The sequence below is a fragment of the Heptranchias perlo genome, chromosome 11, assembly GCF_035084215.1.
Source record: "Heptranchias perlo isolate sHepPer1 chromosome 11, sHepPer1.hap1, whole genome shotgun sequence".
In the NCBI taxonomy this organism is placed as follows: Eukaryota; Metazoa; Chordata; class Chondrichthyes; order Hexanchiformes; family Hexanchidae; genus Heptranchias; species Heptranchias perlo.
The window spans coordinates 26,883,626-26,907,612 of record NC_090335.1 but is presented as its reverse complement, the minus strand read 5'-3'; the positions used below and the strand labels follow the sequence as shown (position 1 = coordinate 26,907,612).

Here is a 23,987-nt window from a genome sequence, read left to right as displayed (position 1 = left end):
AACAAAATTACCTTCCAATTCATTTTAGTTGGTTTGTCGATTGCAACAATATCTGTCAGCTCTCAAATAGAAGGCGTTTGTGGGTGCACTGGTGGGTAGATCACTGAAGCCATCAGCACTGCGTATTTTGGACAGCAGTAGTGAGAGTAAATAGGATCTTGGGCTGAACTGCCAGAGGAACAGAGCACAAAATCTCAGGGAGTGATTCTCGGGGCTGGATTTTCTCCCATTTTGCCACCCATTTTCGGGCATACTTTGTGTGGAGGTGGGGGAGGGGGGGAGTGGAGAGGGAGAGGTGGGCCAAGAGAGGACAATGGCCGATTGCCACTGAAACCTACCGGCACAATTTCATGGAACCTCGCTGGAGGCAGATGCCTGTGACCGCTGCACCCCCACCCCGTTGCATGTAAAAGACAGCCGGTGGGTGGGGGTTGCTACAGAGGCGCATTTTCCTTTGTTCAATCCGCAGTGGTAGAGACCACCTGAGGGGTCGAGGTGTCAGGCCTGTTTTATTTAAGATTTGCAGGATTTGCAGTTTTTGTTCTTTTTATTTTAACCTAAAGCTCTGTTTGCTTTTCCCATAGTCACTTTACACTGCGTGTGCGCCTTTAATCGGTCATCAACTACCACCCCAAGTCTCTTTCTTGATCCATTTGCATTAACAGACACTGCTTCATGGTATAGACATGCCTGAAGCTTCCTAACCCTAGATGCATGACACTGCACTTGTCCACATTACATGATATCTGCCATGAAAGGGCCCTTTTGCCCAAGTTATCTAAATCAGCCTGCGACCTATTGAATTGATCTGAATTATTAACCCCATACACAATTTTATGTAATATGGAAAGTGCTTTTAAAGAATAAGCGACTTGACTTCATAAGGTACTATTCTTAAAGAGTTGTACTTTTTTTTAACTATTGTATGATGCCTTGCGGAGTTGGGGGGTGAAAGTTAGGTGGAGTGTTGTTGGGTGGGGAGGGTGGGGGGATTCGGAATTTGAGCCGGGACTTGGATCCACCAGATTTCTGCCCCATTTTGGCTACGTTGAAAATTCCGACAGGGGAGGAGTGATGGGACCATCCGCTCTTATGTTCCAACAGCATTTTGAGGCCGCGTCTGAGAGTATTTCCGGGCTACCCCTGGAATTCTGCTCAACATATCAATGCAGTGTCCAGCGGTTCCCAAGCCCGCTGAGAGCAGACTTGGGTTCGCGGAGGGTCTACTAAGAGCCCCAACAGTGAAGAAATGAATGGCAATTGATCCCTCCAGTTGCCACGTGTCTTGACAGAATTTTCACTGTTTTCTCTTCGGACTGATCAGAGCCCCGGGCTTGACTCCTCATGTGCAATGCCATGGGAGATGGACTGGTGTGTGTGTGTGTGTGTGTGTGTGTGTAAGAACATAAGAAATAGGAGGAACAGGAGTAGGCCACACGGCCCTTCAAGCCTGCTCCACCATTCAATAAGATCATGGCTGATCTTCTACCTCAAGTGCACTTTCCCACCCTAACCTATATCCCTGGATTCCCTTAGTGTCCAAAAATCTATCGATCTCAGTCTTGAAATTATTCAACAACTCAGCATCCACAGCCCTCTGGGGTAGAGAATTGCAAAGATTCACAATCCTCTGAGTGAAGAAATTTTTCCTCATCTCGGTCCTAAATCACCGACCCCTTATCTTGATACTATGACCTCCAGTTCTAGACTCTCCAGCCAGGGGAAACAGCCTCACAGCATCTACCCTGTCAAGTTTTCTAAGAATTTTTTATCTTTCAATAAGATCACCTCTCATTCTTCTAAACTCCAGAGAATATAGGCCCATTCTACTCAATCTCTCCTCATAGGACAACCCTCTCATCCCAGGAATCAATCTAGTGAACCTTCGTTACACCCCTTCTTAGGCAAGTATATCCTTCCTTAGGTAAGGAGACCAGAACTGTACAGAGTACTCCAGGTGCGGTCTCACCAAGACCCTATATAATTGCAGCAAGACCTCCTAACTGTTATACTCCAAACTCTTTACAATAAAGGCTAACGTACCATTTGCCTTCCTAATTGCTTGCTGTACCTGCATGTTAACTTTCTGTGATTCGTGTACAAGGACACCCAAATCCTTCTGACTGCCAACATTTTTTAGTCTCTTACCTATTAAGAAATATTCTGCTTTTCTATTCTTCCTACAAAAGTGGATAATTTCACAATTCCCCACATTATACTCCATCTGCCACCTTCTCGCCCACTCACTTAACTGTCTATATCCCTTTGCAGCCTCTTTGCATCCTCCTCACAGCTTACTTTCCCACCTAGCTTTGTATTGTCAGCAAACTTGGATACATTACACTCCATTCCTTCATCTAAGTCATTGATATATATTGTAAATAGCTGAGGCCCAAGCACTGATCCTTGCGACACCCCACTAGTTACAACCTGCCAACCCGAAAATGACCTGATTATTCCTATTCTCTGTTTTCTATCCATTAACCAATCCTCAGTCCATGCTGGTATATCACCCCCAATCCCATGAACCCTAATCTTGTGTAACAACCTTTTGTGTGGCACCTTATCGAATGCCTTTTGAAAATTCAAATATACTACATCCACTGGATCCCCCTTATCTACCCTGCTAGTTACCCCCTCAAAAAAATCTAATAGATTTGTCAAACACGATTTCCCTTTCATAAAACCATGACTCTGCCTAAACATGTTATGATTTTTTTAAATGCCCTGTTACTACACCCTTAATAATAGATTCTAGCATTTTCCCGACAACTGACGTCAGGCTAACAGGCCCATAGTTCCCTGTTTTCTCTCTCCCTCCTTTCTCGAATAGCAGGGTTATATTTGTTACCTTCCAATCCATGGGGACCGTTCTAGAACCTAGGGAATTCTGGAAGATCAAAGTCAGTCCATCCACTATCTCTGCAGCCACCTCTTTTAAAACGCTACAATGTAGGCCATCAGGTCCAGGGGATTTGTCGGCATTTGGTCCCATTAGTTTCTCCAGTACTTTTTCTTTACTAACCTTAATTACTTTAAGTTCCTCACTTTCATTACACCCTTGGTTCACCATTATTTCCGATATCTTTTTGTGTCTTCTGCTCGGAAGATAGATACAAAATATTTGTTTAACGTCTCTGCCATTTCCTTATTGCCCATTATAATTTCTCCTTTCTCTGCCTCTAACGAACCCATGGTTACTTTTGCTAATCTCTTCCTTTTTGCATACTCGTAGAAGCTCTTACAATCTGTTTTTATGTTTCTTACTAATTTGCTCTCATATCCAATTTTCTCCCTCTTTAGCAATTTCTTGGTCATCCTTGGCTGGTTTCTAAAACCTTCCCAATTCTCAGGTTTACTACTCTTTTTGGCAAAATTGTAAACCTCTTCTTTTAATCTTAACTTCTCCAGTTAGCCACGGTTGGATCACTTTTCCCATGGAGTTTTTATTCCTCAAGGGAATGTATATTCATTGAGAATTATGAATTATTTCTTCAAATGTTCGCTATTGCTTATCTACTGTCATATCTTTTAATCTAATTTCCCAATCTACCTTAGCCAACTCACCCCTCATACCTACGTAATTGGCCTTGTTTAAATTTAAGACCCAAGTTTCAGACTTAACTACATCACTCTTAAACTCAATGTGAAATTCTATCATATCATGATCACTCTGCCCCAGAGGATCCTTAACTATAAGATTAATAATTAACCCTGTCTTATTACACAACAGATTTAAAATAGCCTGTTCCCTAGTTGGTTCTTCGACATATTGTTCTAGAAAACTGTTTTGAATTCATTCCATGAACTTGTCCTCCAAACTACATTTGCCATTATGTTTGCCCAGTCTATATGAAGATTAAAATCCCCCATGATTATTGCATTACCCTTGTTACATGCTCCTCTAATGTGTGTATGTAAGCATGTGTGTATATATACACCACAGAGAGTTGCCATTTGTTCTTTCTGCTGCTGCCACTCAACTTTGTTGCCTGGTCCAGTGTCTGATCCAACCATTACTGTCTGTTGCCATTTCGGTTCATTCTTGTAGTTTCTCCTGCCAATTAAATTTGCTGATTAATGTCTAACTTCTGCTACCAAGTTTCGCCAACCCATTTCAATCTGTTGTATCTGTCAGATTTTGTTAAAAGGACACAAAAGAATAATGTAGATAAGTAATGTGAATCAGTTTCACATGAGAAGCACTGGAATGTTACATATAAGTAGTATTTTGGTAGGTATGCTACAAATGAACTATGTGAGTAGAGTTTGAATGATCTGGGTGTAGGATCTGAATTCACAGATTGGGTCCCAGCTTGAACCTCATTCCAACTGAACTGCTGTTTCATGGGTTATTTTGTGTTATTTTTGTACCTGATTAGTTAAAGTGTTGTGATATCCACCATTACTCACTATTACCATTTATTGAAGACAGCAGCAGTTATGTCACATGACCGACAATATTGATGATGAAAGTTCTTAGGTACACCTCCTCACATGACAAGCTTTAGCCCATTTATTTGAAACGTGTTAATGCCTCTGTTAAAATAGCAGAATTTGATATGAACACTTAATGCGATGGTACAATATCGCACAATCTAATTTCTACATTATATCATTTCCGAATATCATAGTACCAGATCTTTCATGTAGGAACTGTCCTTTGTGTCATGTGAGGAGGTGTCTAAAGCTTGTGTTACAATGTGTCAGCCTTGGCTCAGTAGTAGCACTCTCACCTCTGAGGCAGAAAGTTGTGGGTTCATGTCCCACTCCAGGGACTTGAACACATAACCCAGGCTGACACTCCAGCGCGGTACTGAGGGAGTGCCTCACTATTGGAGATCCCGTTTTTTGGATGAGACATTAAACCGAGGCCCCATCTGCCCTCTCAAGTGGACATAAAAGATTATTTGAAGAGGAGTAAGGAAGTTCTCCCCGGTGTCCTGGCCAGCATTTATTCCTCAACCAAGATCACTGAAACAGATTATCTGGCCATTTATCTAATTGCTGTTTGTGGTAGATTGATGTGTGCAAATTGGCTGTTGCATTTCCCTACATTACAACAGCAACTACACTTAAAAGTGCTTCATTGACTGTAAGGCACTTTGGGACATCCTGAGATTGTGAAATGCATTATATAATTCCAAATTCTTTCTTTAAAATAGCGGAACATACAAATCTGATATGAACAAGTTAAACGTTTGTACATACCAATGCACCAGATAGTTTCTAGGTTTGTGATAATTAAATTTTTTGTAAATGTACTATTAGGATTTTCATTGTATTCCATATAATTGAAAGTACACAAATGTTTCTTACTTTCAGATCTATCTCATCTCAGTAATGTTATCTTTCTGTTACATTTGAAGGTACGGATGAAGAAATGAGGCACTTTTCCCGCTGTGAGTTCACAACAATATGCCAAGACGACGAAACCTTCTCACTGCAATCCTCATTGTTTTACCCTGGACCATACTCTTAACCATCTGGCATCAGAACTCAGGGGTTTTCTACCTTGCCATTCAGAGAAGTACGTGAAATGCTCTATATAAATGCAAGTTCTTCCTTTAAAATAGCAGAACATACAAATCTAATTACAAGTTAAACGTTTGTACATACCATTGCACCACATGACTTCTAGGTTTATGCTAATTAATTTTTTTGCAAATGTACTATTAGGATTTTCATCATTTTACATATAATTGAATGTAAACATTCACACACAAAGTCCCACTCCAGAGACATAATCTAGGCTGACAATCCAATGCAGTACTGAGGGAGTGCTGCACTGTCGAAGGTGCAGTCTTTTGGATGAGATGTTAAACCAAGGCCTCAAAGGTCCCTTGGCACTATTTCGAAGAAGAGCAGGGGAGTTCTCCTATATGTCCTGGTTAATTTTTATCCCTCAACCAACATCACTAAAAACAGATTATCTGGTCATTATCTCATTGCTGTTTGTGGGACCTTGCTGTGCGCAAATTGGCTGCCTTGTTTCCTACAGTACAACAGTGACAACACTTCACAAGCACTTCATTGGCTGTAAACTGCTTTGAGACGTCCTGAGGTCATGAAAGGCGCTATATAAATTCAAGTATTTCTTTCTTTCGGTCTTTGTGCCTCTATGTGACTTTATATGACTTCATTATTTATGAATTAAGGATGGCCTTCATGTTTCTGGCCAATACTTGGTAGACAGCATTTTTAATTTACTCCTTGAAATAAACTAGCCACTTTCCCGAATGCACAGTTCCAGCACAGAGCCTCACCCACTAGGAGCACATATCAGGAAATCACAGGTGCATCCCCCATGATTTTCTGGATGGAAAATTATAGACAGCACCCCTGCAATTTCCTGATGTGTGCTGTTCTGCTCTGCTCTGGTAGCTTACATTCGGAATATCATCCAGTCAGTGCCATACTTTACATGGAATTCAGTTTTTTTTGTGGAGCTCTGTAACTGCACAAAATCAGGGGAGTCATATCCTGCAGTTTTTGTAGAACACTTCTGTGTAATGTGCCGGGTCCTCCCACTTCAGGGAGCTTCAGGGACTCTGCGAAAGAAATGCACACCGTGCAAAACATACAATTTTACATATAAATCAGTTATTTGGCTGAATGTATCACCACTTGTTTGCATTAGTATCAGGTAAAAATGCAAAGACTCTTTGATTTTTAACTTTTCGATAAAAGAAATGTGCCTGTATAAGAACCAGTTACATGCTGCACTATCACTAATTGTACCTCACTGAGACAACAGTGTCGAATTTTGTTGGTAGACTATCTTACACCTTGAGGAAAATGTTTCTGGACCTGCTCAGTTCAAAATGAGCACAGCAATTCAAAAATAAGGGGAGAAATGTGTTCATTTTTGGGGAAAAAGCATTTTTACTTTGGAGGTAATAATTCTACTCAATGTCGAATGTGGAGACAAAGGATAATTTAATATCTTAAATCAATGCTTTCTCAAGTGCCAGTAGAGTCAGTGTCTACATGATAATGCTATTTATAGTCCAAAATTCCTTTTAACAATGCAATATTGGTTACCTTCCCACCCTTGGGGAGGAATACTTGTCCTAAAATTACTGCATCAGCCCTAAATAGGAGGGCAGACACCTTCACCCTTGAAAAATATCTTTGTGGACACAATTTCAGACCACTCACCTATAGCAAGAGACATGAAGGTGGATGTTCCTCTTTAGCGCCTGGACATAAGAGGCTCAATTTTACAGGGAAATTGCGGGTGTGTTGGGCGCGGGGGGGGCTCCAAAAATCACGGAAATCCCGTTCGGGTTCGGAAGCCGGCTCCAACCCGCCGACTTCCGAGTTTCCCAGGGACCCACCTGTGTGCGCGTGGACGACCCGAAACCGGAAGTCCCGCCGGCAATTAAAGCCGGCGGGATGACAGTTAAAGAACCAAATGTACTTCATTGAGGTACTTAGGGCACTTTACTTGTAACAGATTATGTGATTTTTAAATTACTTGGGCGGCTTGCCCAGAACTTCTGATTCACACCTGGTGAAACCAGGATCAGGGAAAAAGAAACAAAATAAAGTACATCAAAAACCATAGAAGGAAGTTAAATCAACTTACCTTTCCATCCTGCTCTGATATCCAATGTCCCCCTCTCCAATGTCCCCCTCTGCACCCCCCCCGATGTCCTCTTGATCTCCCCTTCTTCACCGCCCCGATGTCCCCCCCCGATCTCCACCTCTTCACCCCCCGATCTTCCCCCAATATCCACCTCTTCACCCCACCGATGTCCTCCCGATGTCCCCCTCTCCCCCCCGATCTTCCCCTCTCCCCCTTGATCTCCCCCCTCCCCCTGATCATCCCCCTCCCCCCCTGATCTTCCCCTCTCCCCCCCGATCTTCCCCTCTCCCCCTTGATCTTCCACTCTCCCCCCCGATCTTCCAATCTGCCCCCCCCGATATTCCCCTCTCCCCCTTGAACTTCCCCCCTCCCCCCCTGATCATCCCCCCTCCCCCCCTGATCTTCCCCTCTTCCCCCCCGATCTTCCCCTCTCCCCCTTGATCTTCCACTCTGCCCCCCCCGATAGTCCCCTCTCCCCCCCGATCTTCCCCTCTCCCCCTTGATCTTTCACTCTCCCCCCCCCCCCAATCATCCCCCTCCCCCCCCGATCTTCCCCTTTTCCCCTTGATCTTCCACTCTCCCCCCCCCCCCCGATCGCCCCCCGATCTCCCCCCCCGATCTCCCCCCCGATCTTCCCCCCCCCCGATCTTCCCCCCCGATCTTCCCCTTTCCCCCCCCCGATCTTCCACTCTCCCCCCCCCCCGATCTTCCCCTCTCCCCCCCCGATCTTCCCCTCTCCCCCCCCGATCTTCCCCCCCAGATCTTCTGTTCCAGCACCGGATGACGTCTCGCTCTCTCTCCTTCTCGCTTCCCTCCCACCTCGCGTTGCAGCTCCTGACGGCAGCCTGTCAATCAGGCTGGCTGCCAGGCGCGAAGCCCGGAGGGCACGTTAATTATCAGCAATCTCCATGCGATTGCGTCGGAAATGGTAAGTTTTGTTTATGCGGGTTTACCACGTGCACCTTCACCCGCCCCGGCTTCCAACCCATCATCATTTCAAAATTGGGCCCAAGACCTTGGCGGAGCATAAGCACTTATTGCAAATTTGGGCACAAGCTGCACACAATTTTACTCCCATTAACATTAACGGAATGAAAATCATGTGCAGTTTGTGCTTAAATTTACAGGAAGTGCTTACATCCCATCAACCTGAAGAGGAACATCTACCTCATTATCTATACGTGGTTTGATATAATCTATATCTGGTTTGGTACTATCGCTATCTGGTTTGGCACAATCTATATCTGGTTTGGTAATATCTAGATCTGATTTGGTGCTATCGATATCTGGTTTGGCACAATCTATATCTGGTTTGGTAATATCTAGATCAGATTTAATGCTATCGACATCTGGTTTGGCACAATCTATATCTGGTTTGGTAATATCTAGATCAGATTTGATGCTATCGATATCTGGTTTGGCTCAATCTATATCTGGTTTGGCACAATCTATATCTGGTTTGGTAATATCTATAGCTGTTTTGTCATAATCTATATCTATTTTGACACTTTCTATATTTGGCTTGGCACAATCTATATCTAGTTTGACAATATCTATATCTGGTTTGAAACTATCTAGATCTGGGTTTGGTACTGCCTCTCTGATTTGGCACTATCTATATTTGGTTTGTCACTATCTATATCTGGTTTGAACCTAACTATATCTAAGAATTAATTCAAACATTAAAATACCACAGTGCATTTTCCACTATTTTAATGTTCTCCTTTCTTACTTGTATCATTCCCCTTTCCTTTCTTCACTATTTCACACTCTTTTTATTGTATTTTTCATTTTATTTCCTTGTCCAGATATATTTTAATATTTTGTTACTTTATTGGAACAGCACAGACTATTGTGATCAATATTGTAGAAAGTAGTTCCTTATTTTACACAGTAACTTGGTCCTGCAGGAAGATGCTGGATACAGCTGAAAGAATATTACTGGGAGTTTATACTCTAGTTTTCTCTTTTCCTGTCCATACTAGGTAAAAACTCATGGTAAACACAACAGATCTCAAGATCTTTATGGATAATTGAAGGCCATTTGGCCCATCTTAATTCATCCATCCAGAACAACCCTACACTCCCCCCATTGCTGCATCCAGTTGTTTATTAAATGATTTCAGGATTTTCACCTTCACACAGCCTGGAGTCTATTCCATGATTTGATCACTCTCTATATGAAGAACTTCCTTATATCAGTGCTAAAGTTACCTTTTACTAGTTTGAACCTGCATCCCTTTGTCCTACCCCCACAGTTTATTTTAAAGTTGTATCCTGGATTAACACAAGAGCTGCGAGTTTATCCCTCTGAATTTATTAAAAGATGACTCTTTAAAAGGCAACACTTGTTATAAGTTTAAAAAAACCCGGTACTGCAGGCAAGTTAATTCTAAAATAGAACCAGTCTGATTCAACTCTTCGTTCACTTTCATTCTGTTATCTCTGGCTCCCCCTGCTGACCCCTCACACAGATTATACCATCATAGGCATCTGAGGGTCCATCACACTGCAGCTATTGGCCAGGGACTAGTAGCTACACTTCGGGTTCCAGCCAGGTAGTACCATATTCCCATAGCCTGGTTCCTGCCTGGTGGGAACTGTAACAATCTTACTTAAAGGAGAGCTCTATACCTGTTTAGTTGCAGGTTTGGCCAGAGCTCTATCCCAACATGTAGACGTTTAGAGAGTGGGAAGAGGAGAATGCTTGCTCCCTAAAATTTAAATTGAGGTTAGGTGGGTCACTAAAATGTTCAGTGGGGACAAACAGACCCTGTGAGCACTTTGGAAACCAGATCTGACACCGCACCGGAGTGACCTTCCGTGTATTTTCATGCAAAAGTGCTGAGAGTCACTTTGCAGCTCCCTGAGTCAGGTTGGGGACCTCAATTTACACATTGTGAAGCCCAAATCACTTCTTATCAATGTTAAACTGGGAATGGGAATGACTAAAATCAGGTGCTCCAAAAGATAACTCACTCACTGGCCCTGAATTTCCGTGAGGGCTCTTCCCATTTCCCACCATAACTTTAAAACATTTCTCCAGGGGTTCGGATAGGAGATGAGGAGAAATCCCATGGAAGTTCAGGCCACTAATTATTAACAAGAATCAAAAATTATATACTTTCTAATCAAAAGAGTTGAGTATCCAATAAAATAATAATACAGGGTATTGGTTTTTGTATATTTTTCCTGATTTCCCCCCCACTTTAGCTTATTTAAATCTGTTACTGATGGATCAACAGAAGGTGAGTCAGGTATGAACAAGAATCTGGCAGAGAAACAGGGATCAGAACAGACAACGGGAGAAAAACAAACAAACAAAAGAAAATGATAAAGGAGAAAAATATCGAACACAAAGAGCAGAGAAAGGAGATCAGCAGGGCAAGAACAGAAAGATATAAATAAATCGGGGAGTGGGAGGGAAGCACCTTATGCAGAAATTACACTTAATTTTATCCCTCTGGGGTCAATGTTCTAAATATACCTCAGTCATCCTGGCTGGATTATACTGACTACACACACTGGGCACTCTGTCCTCTCCCAAAATTCAGGGCACCATTCAGCACATGCAAATAGTGACACAGCAAATATCATCAGTTTGTTGTGTGTACACATGCAACACAGTGGGTTCCTCAGTTCCATCTTAAATACTGCAGATCAGCTATTGTCCCACTGTATCATACGCTAATAGGTATGGGACTGGGTGGTGCAGTGGATTAGACAGCATCATTTCACCTCTTGGTACCCATGTTCAAATCTAGTCCAGCGTCTGCTGGTTGCAGGTTGAAATGAGTTTAAGCAGTTCCAATCCAATTCCTTGTGGGTATGTCCCCACAACACAAAACAACCTCTTGTTAATAACATAAGAGAAAGTCAAGGATGTGATGAAAGGATTTGGTCCATTGTAGATCATTAGTTTTCCCCTAAATGGTAAATTCATTTTAGCAGTCTTCATATTATGCGAGACCTGTGCTAGCAGTGCCAGTTCCTGATATATGAGTCTTATGCAGCTGGTTGCAGCCCTGATGTAAACTTGCTGGATTAGCTGCAGCCAGTTACTGGGAAAACCCAGTAAAATATGGATTTTCCAAAATGTCAGCCTTGCTGAGTCTCAGAAGTTTTACGTTCAGTTTGCAGCTCACTACACGAGACCCATGTGTCACACGTTGGCACTGCTAGCGTTGGTGTTACGTCTAGGAATTTTGTTGAAGGGCTGAATTCATGAATGCTCAGCATGAGATTGCCTGGCTGAGACCCATACGTAGGAGGCTGGCAGCCAGTTGAATTGGCAGCTCAACTGGCCAATCCCCAGACACGGAGAGCTGGAGGGGGTCTATGGTCAAGCCCTTGGCTTCCTGTCTGGCCAGGAAACAAGAGGACGGAGGGTAAGGCAGTGCGAATTAGTATCAGAAGCATAGGACAGGTGGGTTAATAAAATGGTTTGTCCCATGGAGCTATCATTCTTTTAAGAAAGTGTCACACTGGAGCAGTCTATTGTTTTCTGAGCCCAGGTGCGAATTCTGAAATTTCCAGAAGAATGAATTAATAAGGTTGTGACCAAACAGTACACATTTCTGAAACACTTAAATAACTAGAATAAGCTGACCCAAAATGATCTTACTGGCACTGCAGTATCTCTCATTGCATCTCACTTCCCAATCGCTTTCTTTCACTCTATCTAATTTCCTTGTGTCCCTCCAGTGTTTTATTCTCCTTCAACTCTCTTCGGATTTGCTCAGCTTCCCCCAAAACACATACACATATACACACACACACACACACACACACATATACACACACACACACACACACTCAGAGTAACCTTAACAATTCTTAAAAGAATGATGGGTCAAGATGGGTCATACTGTACAGATAGCCAAACTTAGAATTAAACTGTGGTGAGAAAATTCAAAGAGGACTCTGCAGGTAGATACAGGGATTGCCATCATGTAATCAGGTCAAAAGGAGAATACATGCTGCAAGTTCACTCTAAAACCATTGCTCTTTTTTTGCACTTCATGCCACAATCTCCTTTGACACAACCAGTCCATGTGGTTTTTTGTGCTTTTCACATGTCTTCCTGCTCTTGTCAGGACCTCCACCTCCCACTGGAGCACAGACCTGGTACTGGCAATGTTGTAGTCCTCTCAGCCAGGATGCTGCAATCCAGAACATACCCTGTAGTGGGACCCCTCATACAGATCTCGTATTAATGCAAAATGCCTATTCCTCTGGTTGTCTACTTGGCATCATCTGCTGCGTTAGGTCTGTAATTGTGTCTCCGCCCTTTTACACCACCACCTCACAGCATCCAATAATGTCAGTGTGAACAGTTTGACCAGTGGGCCGCATCTACCCAAGCTTCTTTGTGTTGCACCAGTCCTTAAGTTTGGAGCCATCGAATAGTATGTATAATCAGTATTACATCCAGCTAACCCCTATTACAGCTACTTACTATTAAACTATGTACATTACTATGCCTTTATACTTGGGCAAACGGGAGGAGGTTTAATCAGAACTGTCAACATCAGGGACATGTAACAAGTAACAGTTACCAGCAAGAGCTATGTTCCAATTTAAGAGTGACTGACACCAGAATAGGTTAAACGGTCAACCAAGTGATTGTCACTCCTAATGGGTGACACTTAACAGATTTGGATTAATCACTGGATTCATTATCTTAAATTGGGTATGGCAGTGGCCCCGTTTACACGCAAAATTCGTGTAGCATTGGATGCACTCTGTGCTGCAATCCAGAATACACTTTGTAATATGAACCCCTCATAGAGATCTCATATTGATAGAAAATGTCTGACCTAGGACGGTGCTGATATTGGTGGAACATGTGACACCAGCGCCTGTCTTCACCATACACCCTAGAGAGGAGGGGGACACCTCTCGTGCTGCAGCATCACGTTCCACGCCGAACATTAATTTCTAATCAGTTCAGTACACAGATAGCAATAACAGGAAAGGGACACCATTGTATGAGGTAAGGGAATGTCATGAGATTTTTAAAAAGCAGCTGTAGCAGCAATGTTGTACAACGGGGTGGAGGGGATTGGAGGGGGGAAAGTGAAGTTCGAAGCAGATCAGAAACATTGGGACTGCAGCATTTTACACAATCCTGGTGTGATTTTTCTCTCAGACAGAGGCTGAGATTAGGAGCTGATCCAGTAACGGATTAGCTTCCAGTGAAGTGAACAAGTTCACACTGAAATAAGATTGTTTTGAATTCAATATGCACAGTAGAATTGTCGAGGGACCACAGGAAACAGAGTTTGTACTTCAGGGATTTTATTTTTAAAAAGATTTTTTTAGTGAATTGGAACAAATCAGGTAAAAAAAAACTGCTGATGTTGGAAATCTGAAATTAAAATTGTACATAAAGAAACAGGTCTGTCGCTTCCATAAATATAATAATTTGAATTCTGTCCAAACCCACCCACTCACTTTGAAACTTCTTTGAAAGATTTTCTCCACCCCTCATAGTTAAGAAAGCTGACAGAGTCATTCCCTAGCTCCAATGCATTTATATCAAATTATAGTTAAGCCTTTTGCAGTTATAGCTCTTATAAAAACGCCACTTAGTTTGAATAAGGATGTGACCATCAGAGGTTTAAGTAAGAAAGTAAGTAAGAAAGAAAGAACTTGCATTGATATGACGCCTTTCACAACATCGCCAAACATTTTACAGCCAATGAAGTACTTTTTGATGTGTAGTCACTGCTGTAATGTAGGAAATGCGGCAGCTAATTTGCACACAGCAAGGACCCACCAACAGCAATGAGATAGTGACCAGATAATCTGTTTTAGTGATGTTGATTGAGGGAGAAATATTGGCCGGACACCAAGGAGGAGTCCCCTGCTCTTCTTCAAAATAGTGCCATGGGATCTTTTACGTCCACTTAGAGGTCAGACGGGGCCTTGGTTTAATGGCTCATCTGAAAGATGATAGTGCAGCATTCCCTCAGTACTGGAGTCAGCCTGGATTTTGTGCTGAAGTCACTGGAGTGGGTCTTGAACTTCAAAAGTACTTAATTGGCTGTAAAGCACCTTCGAACATCATGAGCTCATGAACGGCGCTATATAAATGCAAGCCTTTCTTTCTTTACCCTCCATGGTACCATACATTGGTTCTCCAATACACTCTGCCATCATGTAAGCCATATGCCTGCCACAGTTCTGTTCTCTTCCACACCTAATCAAGGACTATTTAAATACACTCTTCCCTATTACTACTGAACATGTAAATCAAGATTATATTCCGTTTGTACCATTAGTGCACCACAGCTGAGACCATCATGTCCTCAAGTGGCATCCACATGCACTTTCCTGCAGGTGTTATTGGATACCAACAGTGGTAGAAACCTGTGCTAATTTGTCTCTTCCCTAGTTTAGTGACACCGGAGTAAACTGTAGTGCCTCCACTGCAATCAGCTAACTCTGCACGGACTGAGAACCAGACTTGGGGTCTTCTTGGTCTCTATGGTTCAGGACCACAACCAGGCAATGGACTTATACATTAAGCCAGAAGGAGGAGATGCAGTAGTCAAAGAATTTCATATGGACAATGCCCTAGGATGTTGCCATGACAAATAGGAGAGATGTCCCAGATCCAGCATTAGTTTTTTTGCACTGAATATATAAAATAAACAAAAACAAAGGAATCAGAACCGACACCCACTGTCATACAATTTGTTACAGATTGTGCTTTAAAAGAAAACAAGTTTGATCAGCTTTCGTACTCTCACTAAGCTCATGTCGAATGAAATATATTCCATTAATAATGCTGTTTATTGAAAGATACAAGACCTTAGCAAATAAACTTGAATTTCTCTCGCTGTTTCCCTTTCAGAGGAGCCTGACAATGGAACTAAAAGAGCACCTATCAACAATTCGCATAGCAAAGAGGAACAAGGTGTCTGTGTTCACCAGGAGGCAATACTTACTCAGCAGTTCATCAAACTGGAATACATATACATCAGACCACCCCAGTGGTCCCAGGCTTTACCAACCATCTATGTCATAACACCAACCTACACCAGACCTGTTCAGAAAGCAGAGCTAACCAGACTGTCGAATACTTTCCTCCACGTACAGAACCTACATTGGATTGTGGTTGAGGACTCTCCTCGGAGGACCAGTTTAGTAGCAGTGTTGCTGGAAAAGAGTGGACTGAACTTCACCCACTTGAACATGCAAAGCCCGAAGAGTGTGAAGCTGGGCCTCACTAAATCATCTTCTCGCACACCAAGAGGGACCATGCAAAGAAATCTGGGCCTGCGCTGGTTGAGAGACAAATTAAGTCCTAACGACTCATCAGAGGGTGTAGTTTATTTTGCTGATGATGACAACACTTACAGTTTGGAACTCTTTGAGGAGGTACTTTCTTTTAATCTAAGACAATCTTTATAGCAGAACTAAAGCATTTAATTCTTATGTTCTGTAGTGACTACTGATTTATAGCCTTTGGCACCACAGTCACTGTCTATTATTGTTTATTACAGACACTGTGTGGTCACAATGAACATTTAACAACTACTGATAATTTATTCCTATTAGTAAGGCAAGTCCTGCAAAGTTGCTATTTTAACCATTATTTTAAAAAAGTAAGTAATAGCATTAATTAAATAATAGAGCAGGGACAGGTCAGTAGCTACAATGCTGAATAGGAAAGTTGAATTTAAGTCCTTGACTTAACCAGTATTTGGGTCTCTAGAGAGAGAGTTTCACGGTTTTAGCCAGTGGGTGGGGAGAGGAATTCCGTTGCATGCCACTGAAGTTGAGCTTCGGAAGGGTGAGTATTAAACACATTCTTGGAGTTATATGTGGATTCGACACTCCCCCAGTGATTGTTGTCACTAATGAAGATAGCATGAACACAGTGGGCTAATTTTAGGAGAAGAAAATTAGAGAAAATAATACAAAATGACAGAATATTATTTGGTAGTTTTGATGCTAGTTATTGACAGTGAGACGAAAAGCCACAGTCAGGTCATGCTTGGATAGTCCAGGCTTGGGCTGATAAGTGGCAAGTAACATTCGCGCCAGACAAGTGCCAGGCAATGAACATCTCCAACAAGAGAGAGTCCAACCACCTCCCCTTGACATTCAATGGCATTACCATCGACGAATCCCCCACCATCAACATCTTGGGGGTCATCATTGACCAAAAACTTAACTGGACCAGTCATATAAATACTATGGCTACAAGAGCAGGTCAGAGGCTGGGTATTCTGCGACGAGTGACTCACCTCCTGACTCCCCAAAGCCTTTCCACCATCTACAAGGCACAAGTCAGGAGTGTGATGGAATACTCTCCACTTGCCTGGATGAGCGCAGCTCCAACAACACTCAAGAAGCTCGACACCATCCAGGACAAAGCAGCCCGCATGATTGGCACCCCATCTACCACCCTAAACATTCACTCCTTTCACCACCGGTGCACTGTGGCTGCAGTGTGTACCATCCACAGGATGCACTGCAGCAACTCGCCAAGGCTTCTTCGACAGCACCTCCCAAACCCACGACCTCTACTACCTAGAAGGACAAGGGCAGCAGGCACATGGGAACAACACGACCTGCGCGTTCCCTTTCAAGTCACACACCATCCCGACTTGGAAATATATCGCCGTTCCTTCATCGTCGCTGGGTCAAAATCCTGGAACTCCCTTCCTGACAGCACTTCACCACATGGACTGCAGCGGTTCAAGAAGGCGGCTCACCACCATCTTCTCAAGGGCAATTAGGGATGGGCAATAAATACTGGCCTCGCCAGCGACGCCCACATCCCCATGAACGAATAAAGAAAAAATATTCACTATCAGAAATCGGCATTTCTTTTTAGGGAGGAACTTACAGAACTTCTCATTAGCTATAGATCCAGCACCTTTTATTGAAACAGGGACTATATGATTTATAGATGAAAACAGGCCTAGAAAGTTTCAGAATAGGCAAGATGACATGGGGCAAACCAAATACAGTTTGAACAGTTGGAAGACTTAGTACCAATAGACAAGAAGGAGACGAGCAGCCATAAGTGACAGGGACAGGTTACCAGTCCTGGGTTACCAAGTTAACAGATTCACTTAGCAGTCAACTGGAGATTCAAATAAAAGTTTTTTTTTAATTTTACATTTGTCAAGCTGCAAGATCTTATCATCTATAATAAAGACACACAGCTTGGATAAAGGACTCAATGCAAAGTGTATATGATTCATCCTGTTATTTATATTTTTCAGATGCGATTCACAAAAAAGGTTTCAGTGTGGCCTGTAGCTTTTGTTGGTGGACTGCGATACGAGTCTCCCAAAGTGAACACTGCAGGAAAAGTCGTCGGTTGGAAAACTGTCTTTGACCCAAATAGACCTTTTGCAATAGATATGGCAGGGTTTGCAATCAATGTCAAGTTGATACTCAAGAAATCGTCAGCCAACTTCCAGCTGTATGGAGTCAAGGGAGGATACCAGGAGACCAGCTTGTTGCGGGAACTTGTAACTTTGACAGAGCTGGAGCCTAAAGCTTCAAATTGCACTAAAGTAGAGTAACGTTCCAATTGAGACTCATTTAACACAGAGAGTTTACTCTTTCTCAACCAAACCTGTGGGGCATGTATCACTTTCTAAACTGGTATAGAATTATTATATACTGAAACTCAGTCAAGGTAGATAGCATTAATGCCCACTTAAACTGCAGTTTTTGAGTTAATGTGCAAAGCAAACATCGTGGGGAAACACAGAAGTGAAGTGTGTGATGGACGTTTGCCTCCCGTTACACCAGGAATAATGTCAGTGATATGTATGTGTTTAGAACTCAAACACAATGTGCCACCCCTTTGGGTTTGTTCTGCATTTTTGATTCCCACCGTATTAATATCTCTAGTTTTTTATTAATGGAAGCATTCTCCCAGGTGGAATCCCAAGTGTGTTCCACTGGTAGCTTTCTTTCAGCACACTGGCCAATCCCGATTACCTTTGATAATAGCAGTTTCACACTTCTGCAGTGGTTTAACTGCCATTAACTGGTGTATATAACGGCCAGCAGATAAGCCAGTGGCAGAGAGTGGCAGATTCTGGCAATGCAAGAAGGCCTGCATGTACCGCGACCCAGCCCTAGTACGTAGGTTTTGGGCAAGTGTCATGAGTCATGGTTGCAACACATAGCCGTACCTCCCATCAGCCAGCCGCTCCCCATCTCTTGGAAGAACTTGTAAATTTTGGATCTGCTCAGGATGTGTGAATTATAGGCACCCCCCTGGGAAGTGGACATTTAACGTGTATTAGCCAAAGGCAGAGGCGAAATAGTATCGGCACAGGAAGGGATTCAAACTTCATTCGATTTAATTATTTACATATTGGATGGTGTCTGAATAGCAGCATAGGTACAATCAATTATTCACTGAACTTCACAGAACCAGGCAAGTTGGTAGAGGCCCTACTGCCTTTAGGTTGCAGGTACTGCTGCAGGCCAAAATTAACATAGTGGTGAGCATGCTCAAATAACACACTGTCCCCTTGATGCAGTGGTGAGCATGCTCAAATAGTGCACTGTCCTCTTGATGCAGTGGTGAGCATGCTCAAATAGTGCACTGTCCTCTTGATGCAGTGGTGAGCATGCTCAAATAGCGCACTGTCCTCTTGATGCAGTGGTGAGCATGCTCAAATAATGCACTGTCCCCTTGATGCAGTGGTGAGCATGCTCAAATAGTGCACTGTCCTCTTGATGCAGTGGTGAGCATGCTCATATAGTGCACTGTCCTCTTGATGCAGTGGTGAGCATGCTCAAATAGCGCACTGTCCTCTTGATGCAGTGGTGAGCATGCTCAAATAATGCACTGTCCCCTTGATGCAGTGGTGAGCATGCTCATATAGTGCACTGTCCTCTTGATGCAGTGGTGAGCATGCTCAAATAATGCACTGTCCCCTTGATGCAGTGGTGAGCATGCTCATATAGTGCACTGTCCTCTTGATGCAGTGGTGAGCATGCTCAAATAACACACTGTCCTTTTGATGCAGTGGTGAGCATGCTCAAATAGTGCACTGTCCCCTTGATGCAGTGGTGTGCAGGCATCAGTCTCCCTGCTGAATGATTCTGTGAATCAAATAGTAACTCACCCCATGATATTCCCTCTTAGAGACAGGAAGCAACCAACCATTGGATTAGAAATTGAGAGCTGGTAACCAAGACTGCCACAGGAAGGTCAGTGCTAACTGAATACTGACACTGCAGTTGGTCATTCAGGAAGTGGCACAGATAGGTACATTGCAGCTTAGGCACAATCAATTATTCGCTGAACTCCACAGAACCAGGCAAGCTGTATTACTGTAGCCTTTGCGCACACTGCTGCTTCCAGTAGTGCAATGCATGTGTGCTATTTCGAGTGTAGCAGTCTTGCACATGGATACCTTTCCTTAAGCAGGGAGTAGAGATGGGAAGAATAGCATTTGTCCTTCTAAACTTTTCTTCCCAAAAATCTAACAGGAATATTGTGGTAAAAGGGTTACACATTTCTAATCTGGTTTACAAACCCAGACAAATTTACCTCCATTCAAAATTAGTTCATGTACATGATTTACAAGTTCCAATTTTACTGCTATTCACTCCTACTGGTAATTGGTTGGGAGGTAGGTGACATAGAATAGGGATATAGGGAATGTTCCCTTGTTGGTGGGATGTGTCAAGTGGTGTTCCCCAGGCATCTGTACCAGGGCCTTAGCTTTTCACAATACATATTAATGACTTGGATGAAGGAGTAGAGAGTTGTAAATCCAAGTTTACGGATGACACTAAGTTGGGAAGCATGGTAAGTTGTGTAGATGGGAACAGGAAGTTATAAAGGGACATAGACAGACTAAGAGAGTGGGCAAAACTATGGCAGATAGAGTTCAATATGGAGATGTGTGAGGTCAACCACTTTGGATCTGGGAAAGACGAATTGGAATATTTTCTTAATGGTGAGAGATTAGGAGCATGTGGAGGAGCAAAGGGATTTTGGTGTCCATGTATACAAATCACTAAAATCTAGTGCACAGGTATAAAAAGTAACCAAAAATGGAATGTTGGCCTTTATCTCAAGGGGGTTGGAATACAAAGAGAAGGAAATTTTACTTCAGTTGTACAGAGCCTTGGTCAGACCCCACCTGAAGTACTGCGTTCACTTTTGGCCACCAATCCTCTGGAAAGATATATTGGCCTTAGAAGGGGCGCAGTGCAGATTCACCAGAATGATGCCAGGGCTTAAAGGATTAATAACATTTGGTTCCATATCATCAGGCACAGAGATAAGTGGAAAAAATGGACTTTGTTTTTTTTTTAAGAAAATAGATTTTGGTGGCTGCTATGCATTTTAGAAATTTTTGGACAGTTCACTGGAAACTCCGATTGTCCAACACTAGGTGGCAGGGACCTCTTCCAGAAAAGTGAGTTTGAGTGTCTTACTGGTGTCACACTGCACACAGTAAAGTGTTAACGTTGCCATTGTTGTATGTGGTGACTGTTCTACAGATCCTGGTGTGGCACACTCGAACTGAAAAACCAGTTCTAATAAACGAAGGAAGAAATGGATTCACTGATCCACGAGTGGAGGTGTGAACTGCACTGAGATGGGAGGTGTTTTCTGTAAGTCATATTTTATTGCAGCAGGGCTCTATAGTTAATGTTTAACTATTTTGCTAACAAATGTCACCTTTGGGTCTGGGCTTCTATGCTCTGGGTGTTTAATGGAACCGGTAGAGGGACAATCCAGGACAGAGTCAGAAATATGGTTGAATCTGAATTTATTCTGATTGCACTGGTGCTTGAAGAAGTTAAAGCTACAGTTATATTAGGTTTTTATAAGCCACAGGTTAGAACCATCTTGAATTTAAAGGACCATTAAATGAAGAGCTCAACATCAACTATTTTTGGATACGTGTTCTGAACAAGTTTGACATGCCCAAATGAGAAATGAATGGGCACTGTTGTCTATTCTTGAGTTTCCCAAAATGAATGAAATACTGTCAGAGCATTGTCTAGATATCACTACATTGCATGGTAATATAACTGAACATTTGAACTTTAGATTTCAATTAATTGGGGAAAGTTGCAGACACTGGAGCTGACTCATTTTCCTTCCCATGTCTTTGATCGCATCCTCACCTCTAATTGCTCTCCATGACACCTTTATGTCTATTAGCTATTGTTATCCAGTATAGCTCTTCTCAGACTCCCAAGTTTCCTTTGTGTTAACTAGTCTTTTGCATCTTTCTCGCTCTTTCACAGTGGGAAAACAAAATGAGGAAAAGCTATTGGGAGGTGAGGCTGGTTTAATCTTGCTACAGGGCGTAGACTAGTTCCAGACTGCGGGGGAGGTTGGAATAGCATCACCTCCCAGTAATGTCTCCTGAGGAATAAGCACATCTTAATCTGTAGACGTATCCGCCAGTCGGGAGGGCGACCTGGGAATGTGAAGGGGGAGGGGGGATAACTGTGCAGTGGGCAAGCATTTTCAGAATCCTAGCTGTTTAACAACACCATCTGAGTGCCTGGTCGTCCAGGCATCTAGCAATGTCCAGTTCCTGAACAGTAGACAAAAAAAGGCAATATATATATTTTATACAAGGTGGCGCAATGGGTTAAAACTGTTAGAGTCTCCGGAACTTGGATCTGAATCTAGCCCACATACTCGGGATGAAATCTCCTTTGATAAGTTTCAAAGTTGTAAAGTGATTTGATTTTGAACAGTCTCAATTCATTCACTGGTCAACATGAGCTCACAGCACAAGCCTGCCGATAAGTCAGTACCTGGCACTAAATTAGTTGTCAGAGCAAAAGGCTCCGTGGGGTGAAATGGAAATGATGGTTTGCATGAGGTTGAGGTGAAGACACATTGTCGTGATGCAGTGATGAAACCTCTCTTCACCAGGTGTAGCTGATTCCAACATTGGGGGCAAAAAATTGAGAAATGTTTCATTCCCTCTTCAGACATCCATCTCTCAATTTGATGAACATAACATTTAGCTCACTTGTAAAATATAGACTTAAAATATTTATCTGATTGCAAATAAATATTATCTATTAGCTGACAAGTCCATAATAAAATATGAAGTGCCAACAAATATCTTTTTATAAAGATCGATTAGAATTAACTTCCTGTTCCGAGAGACCAACTGCCATTGTAAACTCGCTTTGTTGTCATGAGAAAGTGTTTGATGAATCTTCATTCATTTCATGCAATAACATAAATCATGTCACTTACACTTTTGGGTTGTCTCCCTCCCCAAACAGAAGTTAATCTTTTAAGAGTGTTATGGTTTGAACTTTCTCCTCTTATAAATGGCTGGATGCCAGTTTCCATCATCAACTGAAATTGGTACCTTAACTTTCCCCATTTTGGGGTTAGCATAGCCCAGGAGTAGAATCATAGAAGTTTACAACATGGAAACAGGCCCTTCGGCCCAACATGTCCATGTCGCCCAGTTTATACCACTAAGCTAGTCCCAATTGCCTGCACTTGGCCCATATCCCTCTATACCCATCTTACCCATGTAACTGTCCAAATGCTTTTTAAAAGACAAAATTGTACCCGCCTCTACTACTGCCTCTGGCAGCTCGTTCCAGACACTCACCACCCTTTGAGTGAAAAAATTGCCCCTCTGGACCCTTTTGTATCTCTCCCCTCTCACCTTAAATCTATGTCCCCTCGTTATAGACTCCCCTACCTTTGGGAAAAGATTTTGACTATCTACCTTATCTATGCCCCTCATTATTTTATAGACTTGTATAAGATCACCCCTCAACCTCCTACTCTCCAGGGAAAAAAGTCCCAGTCTATCTAACCTCTCCCTATAAGTCAAACCATCAAGTCCCGGCAGCATCCTAGTACAGTAATTAACCCCAATCGCTGTGAATTGCTTACTGGAGAATACTTGGAGTATCCACCACATCACCACATCTCCTGTCTTTCAAACAATGGGGGCAAATCACCATTTCACACAGGCTAAACTATTGTTCCAGATTATTTACAAGTGAGACCATAAGAACATAAGAAACAGGAGCAGGAGTAGGCTATACGGCCTCAACTCCACTTCGACCTCACCTCCACTTTCCCGCCAAATCCCCATATCCCTTGATTCCCTTAGAGTGCAAAAATCTATCATTCTCAGCCTTGAATATACTCAACGACTCAGCATCCACAGTCCTCTGGGGTAGAGAATTCCAAATATTCACAATGCTCTGAGTGAAGAAATTCCTCTTCATCTCAGTCCTAAATGTCTGACCCCTTATCCTGAGACTATGACCTCTAGTTTTAGACTCTCCAGCCAGGGTAAACATCTTCTCAGCATCTATCCTGTCAAGCCCTCTTAGAATCTTTTATGTTTCAATGAGACCACTTCTCATTCTTCTAAACTCC

At 42.7% G+C, this 23,987-nt stretch overlaps 1 protein-coding gene across 2 annotated transcripts in view; it reads left to right on the top strand.

The window, feature by feature from the left end:
- The window catches only part of LOC137327194 (galactosylgalactosylxylosylprotein 3-beta-glucuronosyltransferase 1-like), a 131,692-nt gene that overhangs the window by 90,806 nt on the left and 16,899 nt on the right, over positions 1-23,987 (top strand). Inside the window, exons 2-5 of one of the 2 annotated variants that reach the window (XM_067992742.1) lie at positions 5,370-5,530; positions 15,453-15,979; positions 17,839-18,135; positions 21,101-21,214. In XM_067992742.1, coding sequence (XP_067848843.1) covers positions 5,419-5,530; positions 15,453-15,979; positions 17,839-18,135; positions 21,101-21,187 — 1,023 coding nt within the window. In that variant the 5' untranslated portion in view covers positions 5,370-5,418 and the 3' untranslated portion in view covers positions 21,188-21,214. Of the gene's footprint in view, positions 1-5,369; positions 5,531-15,452; positions 15,980-17,838; positions 18,136-21,100; positions 22,608-23,987 lie in introns of those variants that run through there. The other variant, XM_067992743.1, reaches the window with a different exon arrangement.